General features: G+C 34.2%; 1 protein-coding gene across 3 annotated transcripts; it reads left to right on the forward strand.

The window, feature by feature from the left end:
• The first annotated feature begins 13,263 nt into the window (after positions 1-13,263).
• Positions 13,264-16,227, forward strand: LOC105791022 (uncharacterized). 3 transcript variants are annotated; one of them, XM_052634509.1, is made up of 3 exons: positions 13,264-13,567; positions 13,708-15,298; positions 15,786-16,227. In XM_052634509.1, exons 2-3 carry the CDS (start codon positions 13,823-13,825, stop codon positions 15,807-15,809), a joined length of 1,500 nt encoding a protein of 499 aa, XP_052490469.1. In that variant the 5' UTR covers positions 13,264-13,567; positions 13,708-13,822; the 3' UTR covers positions 15,810-16,227. The 3 variants fall into 3 exon arrangements, with proteins under 3 accessions (XP_052490469.1, XP_012474330.1, XP_052490468.1); XM_012618876.2 differs by having other exon boundaries at positions 13,787-15,298; XM_052634508.1 differs by having other exon boundaries at positions 13,264-15,298.
• The last annotated feature ends 261 nt before the right edge of the window (positions 16,228-16,488 follow it).

Genomic DNA, 16,488 nt, shown 5'->3' on the forward strand with positions numbered 1-16,488 from the left:
ACAGATCGAGCATTAGCGGTGCTTCTTGAAAAACGTCGCTATAGGTCGGCCATTAGCGGCGCTTGTTGAAAAACCCTGCAAAAAATTTAAGCACAACGCCGTCGTTTTATATTGAGCTTTTAGTGGCATTAACGGTGCTTTGTTGAAAACGCTGATATAGATCGAGCATTAGCGGCGTTTTTCCTAAAAATGCTGTAAAGGAAAATTATTTTGTTTTAGGGTTTAGTATTTAAGGTTTAATGTCTATAGTTTAGGGTTTTAAGGTTTGTGATATAATGTTTATTATATTGGGATTAGAGTTTTGAGTTTAGGGTTTATGGTTTAGAGTTTGTAGTTTACGATTTATTATTTTATATTTAAGGTCTTAGTACTGTTCATGGTTTTACGGGTTAGGCTAGTAGGGTTTAAGGGTTAGGGTTTTTGTAAAATGATAAAAAAAGTCAATTTATTTTAGGGTTTAGGTAAGCTATAAGATTCTTTTTTAATTACTTTTGTCTCTTGTAATATGTATATTTAGGGTTTAGGGTGTAGGTTTATGATTTGAGGTTTAAAATTTAGGGTTTATAATTTAATGTTAAGAGTTTAGTGTTTACGATTTAGGGTGTAGGTTTATGATTTAGTGTTTAGTGTTTATGGTTTAGGGTTTTAAGGTTTAGAGGTTAATAGTTTAGGGTTTAGGGTTTAAGGTTTTAAGGTTTATGGTTTAGCTAAAAGCACAGAAAAATATATTTTAAAAATGTAAAAAAATAAAATACTATTATTTAAAATAATTTTAAAGTGTTTTAAGTATCTGACTGATTAAGTTTTTAGCGGCATTTGGACAAAAAACGCTGCAAAGTTTAATTAAGTTGAGCAATAGTGGCATTTTTGCCTCAAAACGCTTTAAATATATATTAAAAGATATCAAAACGTTGCCATTTTGTCTGCGTTTTTAGTGGCGTTTTTCGCGAATATGTTTTAAGTGTTGGCAAAACGTTGTCGTTTTTAGCTGCGATTTTAGCTGTGTTAATGGCGCTTTTGATAAACACCGTAAATTTTAATTAATCTAACTTAAACGACGTCGTTCGCAAATATGTATTAAAAGATATCAAAACATTGTCGTTTTGTTTGCGTTTTTAGTGGCATTTTTACGAAAAACGTCGCGAATATGTTTTAAGTGTTTGCAAAACGTTGTCGTTTTTAGCTGCGATTTTAGCTATGTTAGTGGCGCTTTTGATATATGCTGCAAATTTTAATTAATCTGACTTAAACGACATCATTCACAAATATGTGTTAAAAGATATCAAAATGTTGCCGTTTTGTCTGCATTTTTAGTGGCGTTTTCACGAAAAACGCCGCGAATATGTTTTAAGTGTTTACAAAACATTTTCATTTTTAGCTGCGATTTTAGCTGCGTTAGTGACGCTTTTGATAAGCGCCGCGAATATGTTTTAAGTGTTTGCAAAACGTTGTCGTTTTTAGCTGCGATTTTAGCTGCGCTAGTGACGCTTTTGATAAACGCCGCAAATTTTAATTAATCTAACTTAAACGACGTCGTTTATTATCCCTGAATTTCTTTAGTTTTCCCCCACTCAACTTTCCCCGATTTCATTTCCCCAATTTCCCAATTCCTTCTCCCCCAATTTCCCTGATTTCATTTCCCCGATTTCTCAACTGACCTGTCCAACGCAGCTGTCGTCGCAGTCGTCTCCACTCCGGCGGTCGCTCTGTCACCCGCTTCCTCTGTCGCCCACTTCCTCTATTTACGAATTCCATTTTTAGGATTTGAAGGTCAGTTTTGCTCATCTCTCGATTAATTTAGTAAAGTTTGTATTTTTTTCTTCGATAGTTTTTTTGGTTTGCTTTGTATAAATTTTTTCTTATTGAAATTATCTGTTTCTCGAAATGGGTTTATTTTGAAGTTTAGTCTTATTATTATTGTTGTTATTTTGGGGAGTATGTCAATGTTTCTAGAATGAAGCATCTGTGGCTAGTTCATTTTGTGAGAACTGAACTTGCTTACATAAATTAATCCTTTGTTATTTTGGGGAGTATGTCAATGTTTCTGGAATGAAGCATCTGTGGCTTTGACTTTATGCAATTTGGAGAAGATCTTCCCACCTTCCTTCTTCACTATTATGGTGCACTTGCTAATCCATCTCCCTCATGAAGCAATACTTGGTGGACCCGTTTTCTATCGATGGATGTATCCTATAGGAATGTGTTAATTTATTTGTAAATTATTCATTCATTCACCTCTATTCCTTTAGTTACAACTTTTCATAATGTTGTATATCGTGTTTAGGTTCCTATCCAAATTGAAGTCTTATTGCAGTAATAAGCGTTATCCAAAAGGATCAATTGCTGAAGGCTACTTAGTAGAGGAGTGTATGGCTTTCTGTTCTAGATATTTGGAAGATGTTGAAACAAGACTGAACAAACCAAGTAGAAATGATAGGCTCACTGATCATAACTTGGCCGAAACTTATTTATTTCAAAGTTATGGAGAACCAATCGGCAAAGTTGAAATTGCAGAATTAGATGATAGATCGTGGGTACAAGCACATTGATATGTTCTTTTCACCATGAGTCAATGGAATCATTACGCAAGTAAGTTCTAGAATTTGATAAATATTCATATTTTTAATTTGTTTATCTTCTAACAAAGTAAACCTCTTTTTAACATAGTTAGTACAAACAAATCTTGAGATTTCGTTCACACTCCCGAAGATTACAACATCGAGAGATTAATAAGTTATTCACAGAATCTTTTCATGAATGGTTAATCCAAACGGTATGCAATTTAAGCTTTCACTGACAAATAATAATGTTTTCTCATAACATTTATAATTGCTCAATTTACTTTCGATTCAATAGGTTTGGAGTGGGAAGGACGTCAATGACGAAGTTAAATGGCTTTCTCAAGGTCCAAATAGAGTAGTAAAAAGATATAGTGCCTTCCTCATCAATGGATACAGATTTCATATGAAATATCGTAAGAGATTGAGGAGAACTCAAAATTGTGGAATAGTTGTTAATTCTTCAATTACAAGTTATGCTAGTGCTAGGGACAGTAATCTTGTTGAGGGAAATGTGGAGTATTACGGACTTCTTACTGACATTATTGAGTTGGATTACTATGGCAAATGGAAAGTTGTCTTATTTCGATGTGATTGGGCTGATGTTAATACTGCTCGCGGAATTAAAGAAGATCAATTTGGTTTTACAATGGTGAAGTTTTCTCGATTGATTTACACTGGACAACAATTGATAGATCCAACTGAAACAAGTATTTTCTTCTCAAGTGAAACAAGTTTTTTACTCGAAAGATCCAACTGATGAGGGTTGGTATGTTGTACTCCATAACATCCCTAGAGACTTGTTTGACATGGGCAATGGAAGTAGAGATGACATCGACGAAAGATCAGAAACTTTGGCTTTTCCAAAACAAAACTTAAATGAAAATATCCCTATTACTAGTACACAATTTCAATGGGTGTGCCAGAATGTTGATGAAGATATTTCTGAATTATGATGTAGTAAGATTTTACGATTTTTTAATTATATGTAATATCATAATTTAAATCTTAGTCTTATTAAATATTTCAACTATTTTATATGTACTATTATTGTTGTAATTAGTTACTAAAATTTCAACTATTTTATGTGTATTGTAGATAAAATGCCTAGAAAAAGATTGCGAGATCTAAGTATTGTTCAAAATACTCCAAATTCGGAAGAAACAAATAGTGAACAATAGACTGCTATTGGATCTTCGAATGTTCCGAATACACCTGACGAACCTGTAGAAATTGAAAGTAATGTTAAATTTAATTTACATGCGTGTTGACTTTTATTATTGATTTCTTTTTCAAATTCTTATATTATAATATACCATTTTTCAGCTGAAAGTGATGGGACGCGCAGAGGTCGAGAACATACGCTACTTAAAGATTTATACGAGTTAAATTCTGTCGAGCGTGTCAAAGTATCTAGAAACAATCTTGGTCAGCCTGTTGGATCAAAAGCTCGACTTTTCGCAGGATATTTGGGCATTATAGCACGAAATGACAATATGTTGCCTATCAATTACAAGTCATGGCATCAAATGCCAGATAGTAACAAAAATCAAGCTCTTGATAATATTAAGGTAACAAAACGTGAATGTAATTTATAATACTTTGGTTTAAGTTTCATTTATATTTACTTTCTAATCTTGTGTTTTTTGTAGGAGAGATTTGCTTTAGGGTGGGTCTCGGATAATTATGTCAAGAAGGCATTGGGAAAAAGATGGAGAGACCATAAAATTACTTTAAAGAAAGAATATTTTAAGACAAAAACAACCCTTGAAGAGAAATTGTGAAATCTCCCACCGAGAATGTTGAGGTACCAAAGGGAAGATGCGGTTAGATTTTGGAATTCAAAGAAAGGAGAGGTATTACGTACTTCCAAACTCTTATAATTATTTCGGTTTATAGTATTTACTATATATGTAATAATAATTTCATAATGTAGGATCGTGAACGAGTTGCAACAAGCAGCAGGAAAAACAGAAATTCACTCACACAGCTGGGTCGAAAAGTTTTACTTGTGTAGTTGAGGCTGAGGTATTTTGAATTTATTAATAGTGTCAATATTTATTACTTTCTATTAAATAATATTTTTACTACTATATTGTCGGAGCGTAAATGCGGTCAAAACTTGGACGCCTTGACTTTTGGCATTACACATAGGAAGAAAGATGGATCTCCTATGACTTCTGAAGCTGCAGAAATTATGGTATGTTTACTTAATAAAATTTGAATTATTTTAAATATTTATAGTGTTTAATTATAATGGTTTAATTCTTTGTTTGTAATGAAAATAATGTTAAGTTATGTTGCATTTGTTTTTATAATATATATTGCGTTTCTAACTCTTTGATTGATTTATTAGGAGAAACTAAAGGATAAAAAGGCAGAGTATGAAGCGATTGCTTCGAGTGATAGTTCTGTTCATCTTGATGACATTGATAACCGGATTATTACTAAAGTTTTGGGTCCTAAAAGTTATGGTCGGGTTCGATTTCAAGGATCTTTTGTTAACCCAACCCAATATTTTAGATCCAGCTCATAGCAATACATGCCTTCGGGGAATTAGGCTCAAGCTGAAGTTCAGAGGTTAAGAGACCAGATGGCACAGATGCAAGCGAGCACAGATGAGCGAATTGCTCAACTTAAAGAAGAAGCTGAAAGAAAATATGAAGAACTCCAGCTATAACTTAAAGAGGAGGCAGCAATGAGGGAAGCAGAGTAGAGAAAAAAGTACGACGCACTCTAGCTACAGTTTCACAATATGATGAAGATGTTTCAGCAGTCGCAAAATCTGCCATCTTAGACTATTGTATGAATATTTTTAACATTTTAACTTTTAACATTATTGTAAGAATAATTTGAATTATACATCATTTATCAATTTATATCATAAATCATTCGTTAAATTGGAAGTATCATTTAGATTTGTTGTTTTTGGTTGGATTCCATGCTACAGGAAGGGTTGCATATGGATGAAAATTGGATGCTAAAAATCTGCCAAAGTTAGTGGCATTTTTTGTAAAACGCCGCTGAAGAACGGTACTTTTAGCGACGTTTGTGAAAAAGGCACCGCTAAAGGTCATGTTCTTTAGCGACGTTTGTGATAAAAGCGTTCGCTAAAGGTCATGTTCTTTAGCGGCATTTGTGATAAAAGCGCCGCTAAAGAACATGGCCTTAGCGGCGCTTCTCTTTAAACGCCTCTTTAGTGACGTTTGTGATAAAAACGCCGCTAAAGGTCATGTTCTTTAGCGGCGTTGATGTGAAAGAAACGCCGCCAAAATTAGCAACATTGTCTATAGCGGCATTTTTTGCGGCGCTTTCACTTTTAGCGGTGCTAAAAAGTGCCGCTATAGGCCTAAAAAAACACCGCTAAAAGCTTGTGTTGCTGTAGTGTATTCAAGCTTCCATAGTTGGTTTCCAATGCTAAATTGCTTTTGAATTATTTTTGGATTTGAAATCTTACTTTATTTTCATACAAATTTCAAAGAGTTTTAGACTAAAAAATATTCTTGAATAAAAAATAATCAAATTAAATAAAATAGAAACATTCTCTCTTCTTTTTCTCCCCTTCCATGCACCCCACGTTGAGGTTTATATAAAGAAGAGAGTGATTTTTCTTCTATCTTCTACACATTTCTTTTATTTTTATCTATTATATTTATTTATCATTTATCATTTAATTAATTAAACTAATGGTTATTTTTAATATTTAAACCTTAGTCCAATGACTCATATTTCTCCCATCAAAATATCTCTTTTCTTTTAGTTAAATATTCAAAATAATGTTTGATGGTAAAATGACCAAAGTGCACTTTTAACTATTTTAAAATTTAAATATAAGGATAACTTAGTCATTTCACCCATTTTATAAAATAAACAAAAAAAAGGAAATCCTATTGTTTAGCCTTCCCTTTAGAATAATATACAATTTTTTTTTCTTTCAATTTCATCCATTTTATTTTATCAACCAATTAAAATTCAACAAATTTCATTCTAATCACTACTCCTTTTCATCATGCATGGACACCTAACATACTTAGGTGTAAAACTTATGATTATGTCTCTTGATAGTATCTAATCATGGTAAAACTGAAAATTAGGTCGCTTTTCATAAATTAATCAAATTACACTTTAGTCCCTAAAATTTCCACTTTATTCAAATTAGTTTATAACTTGATTTTCCAATTCCACATACCAATATATTTCCTTGTCACATTTTAAAAATAATAAAAATATTTATTAAATCACACATCTTTTCTTCATATGGTAATTTTACACATCCTTTAAACCATGTAACTCAAGGAATTTCACTATCTCTACTTAGCACTTTCATTACCTACGTACATGCCACATTGTTGTTTATAAATTGAAATTCATACTTTACCATATTACATTGCTAATAAGATATGATCGGTAAGCTACTCACGAACACTTTCACATGATTACTTTCTACACACTACACGTTAGAAACAATGCAACAAGATTCTGATACCAATTTTTTATATCTAATTACAAATTCAAAATCAAAAGCAAAATTAAATAAATAGACACAACTCCTCCTTTAATTTCAAATATATTCTCTTTCATAGGAAATGGTTTCTTCTTCTCCATATAGTTACGCTAATCCCCAAGATGCATACCCTTTGTATTGGAAAAACCAATGGCATAAAAATAACAACCGAACCCACCTAACAAAATCCGATTGAAAGCTTTTTCTTTTAGTTTAGATTAAAATCTGTTTGGTTTAAGGCTTTTAAGTTATAACAGTAGAACAACCAAAGAACTCATTTTTGCTAGTTTGCAGTAGTGGTTGCTTCTCTATTTATTTATTAGCTTTTTTTCTTCCAACAAAAACATCAGCTATGGAGAATGGAGAAATCCCAAGAAATGCCAATGAACAGTTGTTTACTGAAACAACAAATTTGTGATTGGAAAATTAATGAACTCTAAATCCAAAAATTGAATGAACCCATACCCGTGATTGGCAAATGAATACCCCAAATGAAATAAAATTAAAAATTAAATAAACTCATACATGTAATTGGAAAATGAGTGATATCAACAATAAATAAAACCCCTAAAACTGAAGAAATATCATACAAAAAAAAAACCAAATATCATGCTTGCTAAAAAAATGAAAGGAAATTAAAAATTGAATGAACTCATACCTGTGATTAGCAAAAAAAGTGATGTAAACAATAGAAGATCGGTTGATGAGGTTTGTGAATGGTGTTATGAACCCGACCAAAATTTCTCTGAATGGTGATGTAAAATCGATGAAGAAATTGGTGAAATGGGGATACAAAGTATGAACGATAAATGAACTAAGATTTTAAGGATTTAAAAGAATAACAACATAATTGGGATTTTAGGGATTTATGGTTAAAAAATTAATTAAATGAGGTGTCAGTGACATGTAAAAATTAGTTAACATGTCATTAAATGATTGGAAAGGGATACAGATGACGTGACATCACTGTTTCATACAATCCTTACCTTTGCGCTTCTTCAAATTAGTTTTTAGACTTTTAAAACTTCTAGTTTCACTTTCTTTTGAGTTAGTCATTGGACAAAAATAATTACGATCTCAAAAAATAAATTTTTTGATATTAAATTTGTTTTACAGTAACCTCGCTATATTTTATCAAAATTTTGTAATATCCGACATCGAAAATTTTGGGGCATTACATTTTACACCATCTTCATTACTATAATTTTCATTTTCTTAACCATTTCAAATTATCTCTTCACTTTTTACTTGATTCAAATTCCTTGAATCTATCATCATAATCTTATTCATACTACACTTCTCTTTATATGTAATCATTTAGCTTTACACATTCATAGTGCTTGTATTCTTTCACTCATTTATAACCACTATCGATTTTATTAACTATCTTGATCAAGAGTATCAAACTTCCTTATCATCAACATAAAATCCTTAAATTTCCAAATCATTCCTCAAGATTATTTATTATTCTCTACCTTGACCACCTAAATAATTTCAATTTCCTCAAATATTCCTTTACAACTCATTAAGAACACCTCAAGTCCTTATACAATTTTGAACTACACGAACCACAACATTCTTCTCTCAACTTTTCTTTCACTTAGCAATATTTACAAAAATTTAAAATTCTTTAATTAATCAAGAACTCTCTTGTTTACACTTTTTCTCGACTTTGTATTATCACCACTACACTTTCAAGTCCTTTATCTTCACTTCCATCATCACTTAATCATAACCAAGTCACTCATCATTTTCCAAAACTATTCCTTTATACACTTTCTTTAATATTTCTCGAAAGGCAAACAACAATTTGTTTGGATATAATGCCCCTAGTGTAGTGATTTTGTCTATGCACTTGTAATTTTTAGAACAAATTGGTTTAATAAAAATCCATCGTTATGTTTAATATATTTTTTATATTGTCCTCAATGGTTAAATGGCTATGAATAAAGAGATAGAATCTCTTCACAATAATCATATGCGAGAGTCTATTAAACCACTAAGTAACCGGAAGATAGTGGGTTGCAAATAGGTCTTCAAGAGAAAAAAAAATGATGTCCTAAGGGTCGAGGAAACTAGATTCAAGGCATGATTAGTTGCTAGAGGCTTTAGTTAGAAGAGGGAATTGACTATAATGAAGTTTTCTCCCTAGTTGTGAAGCATAGATCCACTGATGTGTTACTTGTCATGGTGGCTAAGTTCTTGCATGGTGAGCTCAAGGAAATAATCTACATGTATCAACTACAGGGTTTCATAGTGCCTAGCAGGGAAGACTATGTCTCCCTATTTAAGAAGTCTTTATATGTATTGAAATAATCACCTATGCAATGGTACAAGTGGTTTGTTGGATGTGACTATGATACTTGTGTTTACCATATAAAGCTCTAATATGGTTCATACATTTATTAGCTTTTATATGTTGATGACATGTTGATTGTTGCCAAGAACATATTGGAAATCAATAAGTTAAAATCTCAATTAACTGGTGAGTTTGATATGAAAGATTTGAGTGCTACCAAGAAAATTTTAGACATGGATATTCATAGAGATAGTAAGGCAGCCATGCTCTATTTATCACAAAAAGAAAAACTGCACTGAAAAAGTTCTTGAACACTTTGGTATAGATAAGACTAAACTTATGAGTACTTTGCTAGTAGCACATTTCAAACTCTCTGGAGAATTGTCTCCATAATTTGATGAAGAAGTGCAATAGATATCTCATGTACTATACTCGAGTGCAATTGGGAGCATAATGTATGCAATGTTTTGCACTCGTCCCAACATTTCACATGCGATCAATGCAGTTAGAAAATATATGAGTTGCCTTAGCAAGGGAGATTGGTAGGTTGTGAAATGGTTTCTCAAATACTTGAGAGATACTGTAGTCTTGTTTTTGGTGTATAATCAAAGTGATTATTCTACAGTAGCTTTGTTGACATGTTGGAGATTTGTATAGAAGAAGATTTCTGACTTGTTATGTATTCACTTTTTCTAAAGGATCCATTAGTTGGAAAATGGTATTATAATCTATCGTAGCATTATCTACAATTCGATGCATAATATATAGAAATAACATAAGCATTGTGGGTGAAAGGTTTTTTGAGCAATTTCGGTTTACAATTGGAGCTTACTATTTTGTTTCATGATAGTCAAAGTGTGATCCATCTAACAAGAAAAAGTAGATGTTTCATGAATGGGCCAAACAAATTGATGCCAAACATCATTTTTTTCAAGAATATGTTACGCAAGGTGACATTATAGTCTCTAAGGTTACTATTAAGGAGAATCCTGCAATTATGTTAACAAAGGTGATTCTTGAATACAAGTTCAAGCATTGCTTGGACTTGGTTGGTATTCAAGATTGGTGAAGACCTAATGACGCGTTTGGAAGAGGCAGTCCAATTTCAAGAAATCTACTATAATGTTTGGCTTGGTAGAAGCTCAAGCCAACGTGAAGATTTATTAGGTGTGGATTGAGTTCAATAGCCATTAAATCCAAAGTTTCAATATGTGTAAGATAGGACTAGAATTTAAAAGCTAATAGAACTATTATGTCAAGATAGGATTCGTAGCTAGTGACAAAGCACTAGAATTGTCACACCATATGTTGGTGTACTAGAAATATTGATACCTATCTCACCAAGTGACAGTTTAAACCAGGTTAACTCAGCAACAACAATAGCAAGGCTCCGATATTTTGCCTTAGAGGTGGAACATGAGACAACAATTTACTTCTTTAAAGACCACCCAACAAGATTATCACCAAGGTAAATGCAGAAACCTAAAGTGGACTTGTGGTCTCCCAGTGAACTCGCCCAGTCCGCATCAGAAAAACCCATCAAACTCATGCTAGAAGGTCGAAACACTAGCCCATAGTCAAGAGTACCTCTAATGTAATGTAATATTCGTTTGACAATAGTCCAGTGCACATCATGTGGTGAGTGCATGAACTGAATAACTTTTTTGACTACGGACGCTATATCAGGCCGAGTTAAGTAGAGGTATTGCAGGCCGCCAACGACTCATCTATACAACGTGCCATCAGAGAGAGGAGGCCCTATCAGCAATGTGAGCATGGGAAAACTAAGCATGGGAGTCAGGACTAGCTTAGCATTTGCAATATGTGCTTGATCAAGCAAGTCCCGCACATATTTCTGTTGGAACACATGAAAACTGTTGAAAATTGGCCAACCATACTGCTGTTACATTTTTTGGTTAAAGTGCATGCAGCTTGATGACATGTTGCAGCATGTATGCTTGCTGTAACATCAATGTTTTCTGTTTAGTTTCATTTTAATTAAACTAGTTGAAAATGAACAAGTTGATGACAACTTGATGCATTAGGTGTTGAATGACTAGTTTAGGTGGCTTGTTTATGTGTACAAGCAATGTTTATCAAGTTACTAGGCTACTTAGTGGTAGTAGATAGTATTTGGTGATGTATTTGACTATAAATGTATTGTTTTTCTAGTTGAATGAATGACCTGAATGAGCTATCAGCCATAAGCTCCCTTGCTGCACATTTGTGAGCAAGTCAAAATACTTCTTGCATCTTGCTTCATTGTTCTGTGCTCTCTGTTCTCTTCTTTTGCTGCTACCAATGTTCTAACAAAAACACCCATCATGACGTACAACCTCAAGTCTAAGAAAAAACTTAGTCCCCTGAGATTATTCAAAGCAAATTTCTAATCCAAATGTTGAATAATGTCTTCAAGCTCAGAACACGAATCACTTGTTACTATTATATCATCTACGTAAATGAGTATAAACAAATTTCTAGTAGAGGTCTTCTTAAAAAATAATGACGGATTCACCTTCAAAGTTTGAAATTGCAAATCTTGAGTTTGATAGCCATAGAGCTTCTCAAACCAGGCTCTTGGGGGCTTGTTTGAGCCCATAGAGAGCTTTGGTCAGCTTGCATGCCAATGGAGAACCATCACGACCATAAACCTCAAACTCGGGTGGCTGTTTCATATAAATCTCCTTAGCTAGATCGCTGTTTAGAAAGAAATTGTTACATCCACTTGGCGAAGCTTCCATTACCAAGAAGCTGCTAATGCCAGGATGATTCAAACAGTATTAGCCTTCATAGCTGGACTTGGTGCCTAAGAATATCCTTGCGCGACCAGTCAAACCTTGTTGCATCCAATAGTACTGTCCACATTTTTCTTAATCTTGAATAGCCATTTACAACCTACTAGTGATCTGTCCGGGGAAACTGGCACCACTTCCCATGTTTTATTACAAATTAGAGCACTAAGCTCATCATGAATTGCCTCTTGCCATGTTGGAATGCCCATAGCTTCATGAATATTTGACGGTAGCCACATATGCTTTCGGTTTGAAAATCCCAACCTTACTCATTGTGACCATTGGATGGGTATTACCAAGCATAGGCTTAGGGGGCAAGAAGGAATCGAAGACCTATGGTGTACTAGGTAAAGAATCACTGTTACAAGTAGAGGAAACCACATCAACAGGCCTCAAACTTTTAGTATGACTAGAACCAACATCAGATTGTGAAGATACTATATCATCAGTATTGGAAGCCACTTGCACCACTGAGGTAGGACCAGACACGGGAACTAGAACTGGAAGAATGGTAACCAAGGGGGGACTTTATGAAGGAATAGTGGAAGTTGGTAGTGTGGACTTGGCATAGGGAAAAACCCCTTTTCAAATCGCACATGTCGAGAGACATAAATCCTCCATTTCTGATCTAAGTATTTTTTTTCCCTCGTTGATTGGAAGCAGATCCCAGAAAGGTGCATTTGTACCTTATTTGATCAAAGGGATGCTTAAAATGCAAGTTCCAAGAATAGTCTTCATTTTGTTAAACATTTAAGAATAGTCTGTTTAAACTTTAAAACTTACATATATTGTTAGGTAAAAAGCTTTTTTTGGGTGAGAGAACATTAGCTTAATTTGGTGGCCAAAGTTAAATTAAGGATAATCTAATTTGTCTAAACGTTGGTGTATGTATTAACATTAAATAACAATAGAGATAAAAGGTGTTGGGGGAGTTATGAAATGAACTGGTAGGCCGACAAGACAGGTGGATCCGTTAATAGCCGTTGTGGTTTTTAAGTTTTAACGGCTTTTTAAAAATGGAAGGGTAATTAAATTAATTAATTAATTGTTTTATATGATAATTCTAGCCTCAAATGCCAATCATTTTTCAGATTTTACAATAAATTTCCTCGCCTCTTCTTTATAATGATTGCCTTTGTAAAACCCATTTCTTTTTTACATTAAACCTGACACGGTTGAACTTGGCTTTGCTTTGTTCTTGAATGCAAAGCAAAGCGCCAAGCCAACCATTCCCAGGTCTCTCATTTCGAGAGCTTCTGCGTGTTCCTTTTCTCTTCTTTTTTCTCTATTGATTTGTGTTGTTGTGATTGAGAGCAGCTATCCTGAGAATTAGAATTGACTGTTTTATCCGTGAATTAGGGGGGGGAGGGCGTGCTCTAAAGATCAAACTTGTTCCTTTCTGCAAAACTATCAGGTACCCTTGTTCCTTTCAGAGTTTGTTCGAATTTGGTTTCTCTTTTAATTATGTCTTCTTTGTGTATGATTATTTGCTTCTTCGCCGCGTGCTTGTTTATAATAATATAGCTTTTTTAGCCATGCATTCTCTTTTTATAGCCTGATCTTCTATCGCAATTTGTCATTTCGGATGCCAATATGTAAAGGAGAACTGAGAGTTTTTTGTGTGAGAAAACAGAAGCCGGATCTGCTTGCTTGACATCTTAGGAAGTTGATGGCTGCTAGTACAGCAACTTCGCCAGTTCATGAAACGGATATTACAGTTCTAAAAGAAACACTTCGCTCTCAACAGCAACTTCTGCAGAAGCTCTATGCGGAGCTTGATGTGGAAAGAGAAGCTGCCGCCACCGCTACCAATGAAGCTTTGTCAATGATCCTGCGGTTGCAAGGTGAGAAGGCCGCCATGAAGATGGAAGCAAGCCAATACAAGAGATTAGCAGAAGAAAAGATAAGCCATGCAGAGGAATCTCTTGCGATTTTTGAAGAGCTCATGTATCAGAAAGAAATGGAAATTTCTGCTCTCGAGTTCCAAATTGAGGCCTACAAATACAAACTTATGAGCTTGGGGTGTGATGAATTGGATGATTTTGACAAAAAGTTTCCAGAGAATCCATTTGCAGAAAGAAATGGAGAAAAGGGCGCTAAATCTACCATGAGAAGACTCAGCTCTCTGCCTTCGCTTTTTCCCACAGATTTCTGTAAAATGAAGAGTTCCAGTGATGGAAAAAAGCATGCGGTTCCAGCGGCAGAAACAAGTTCAAGCACAGGTGCGGGGAATACGGAGTTACTAGTTCGAGATCATGGTTTGGATTCAAGGAGGAGTTCGCCACGCTCGGTTGACTTCAATTCTTTCTGGGAACAGATCCGAACACTAGATGAAAAGGTGAAAGAGATTTCGGATTGTAAAGAAGTTGGTAAAAACAAGTTACCGAAAATAAAGGTTAAAGCGGTGTCCCAAAGTACCAGTCCAAGAGCAAAACTTCCCCCTAAATATCGAATAAAAACTTGTGAAGGTTCATCAGAGAAAGCCACTCCAAATTCTGCCAATTCTTCTAACACTGTTCATGATGTATTTGAGGTCCAGTGCAAATTTGAAGCTCCAGAAAGCAGTGAAAGAAACAAAAGTTGTTTTAATGGGGAAAAGAACAAAGGGAAGTCATATGTGGAAGAAGATAATAGGCTTAAGAAGCCAGATTTGTTCCTGATTGGATCACCTGTAGATGATGATAGTGACTGGTTCAGCAAGGACGACTTTCAAAGTCTAAAGCCTGGGAAAAAAGGATATAAACTGATAGACGAAATGAATCCTGATCCCGATCCCGACTATGAGTCGCCTGTTGAATATGATACCGAATGGATAAAGATGACTAACTTGCAAGGCACAAAGCATGAGAAAAGATCATGTAACCCGAGCGATGAGACAAATGATGACTGCAAATCATCTCTTCTTCCCCTATCCACAGGAATTACTAACTATCAATCAGAACTGCAACTGCTGGCTCAGAGAGTTGAGCAGCTTGAGGGTAGAAGAAATAATACAAAACGTGAAATTAGTGAAGGGAGGGAAGATGAACTGAATTTGTTGAAGCAGCTAAGAGAACAACTTAATTCAATACAGTCTGAGATGAGAAGTTGGAGACCAAAGAAATCATCTCCTTCAGATGAGGTGCATCTACTTCCTCTCCTAGAGGTATGCCTTTCCTATTCCTTTCAGTTTCTTGTTGCAAATTGTATTTAAGTTTCAAACGCCCCCACATGCAAGCTGGATGAATAATTAATGAATATGCACACGGACTCTAATGTAGAAAAGAAAAATGCAAGCTAAACAAGTATTAGAACATCAATGCACATCCTAATGGACAATAAGACACCATCAATTAGACACTTGGTAATGAAATATTGAAGGGAAAAAGTGGTTCTGAGAATTTTAACTCGAGCTTGATAACGGTAAGACCGATATCATATTGATTTGGTTAATCAATGAAATTAAGAACTAAAAACCCATAGCAGATATTCCTTTGTTCGGCTTGCAGAAATTAATGGCAACAGGAAAAGGCAAAGACTTCCCAAGTTTTTTCTGCATTTTGGGTTTCATTATATACATACTTGCATACATATGCATATATATATCATTTCTTCAAAGCTTGGCAATGCAACTGATTTATGTATGTGGACAGGTAATGCTGTACTTTTGGTTGTAATCAAGCCATTGATGTAGAATCAACTCAAGAAAGCAATAGTGACCTCGGCACATGATGGATTGAAAAACTGATCATGCATTACTTTATAATGGTATATTTTGATCTTCTAGTGGGTAACATTATACAACATGCATTACTTTATAATGGTATATTTTGATCTTCTAGTGGGTAACATTATACAACAGATAATTCTTTTTGTATACAGACTGTTCTGTTTTGTTTTGTATATAAAAACAAGTATGATGCATCCACTAGGAAAACAAGAAAATGTGATTGTTTCCGGCATTTAGAGGTTTGTTTGACCTCTTTCATGTCTGGATTTTCCTCCTGAATTTTGGGATGGTTTGTAAAAATGAGCAATTTATTCATTTATTTATTCTTTGTAACTCAAAATAATGCGAAAAATCAAAGCTACTAATGTCACGGGGATAGAACTTTAGTCTCGCAATCTATTCAGCCTTAGGCGATCTTTTCGTTCAAACACACCTAAGTCAGCCTAACACCAAACAATTGAGGGTTCACCTAAAATTCCTCCAATGCGCCAACTTATATAGTGGAAGTAACACAAATCAAAAGAAGACTTAAAAGAACAAAATATCCATAGGAAACAATGCACGAGAGGTGTTTGAGTAAATGCTTTCAATTGTATCCACTTTCTCAAAGAATACAAAAAATAATG

Source organism: Gossypium raimondii, chromosome 8 (genome assembly GCF_025698545.1).
Source record: "Gossypium raimondii isolate GPD5lz chromosome 8, ASM2569854v1, whole genome shotgun sequence".
Lineage (NCBI taxonomy): Eukaryota > Viridiplantae > Streptophyta > Magnoliopsida > Malvales > Malvaceae > Gossypium > Gossypium raimondii.

Coding starts and splice junctions, on each gene's coding strand:
- LOC105791022 (XM_052634508.1), top strand. CDS start 13,823: ATGGCTGCTAGTACAGCAACTTCGCCAGTTCATGAAACGGATATTACA. Junction 15,299..15,785: donor ATCTACTTCCTCTCCTAGAG/GTATGCCTTTCC, acceptor GTATGTGGACAG/GTAATGCTGTACTTTTGGTT.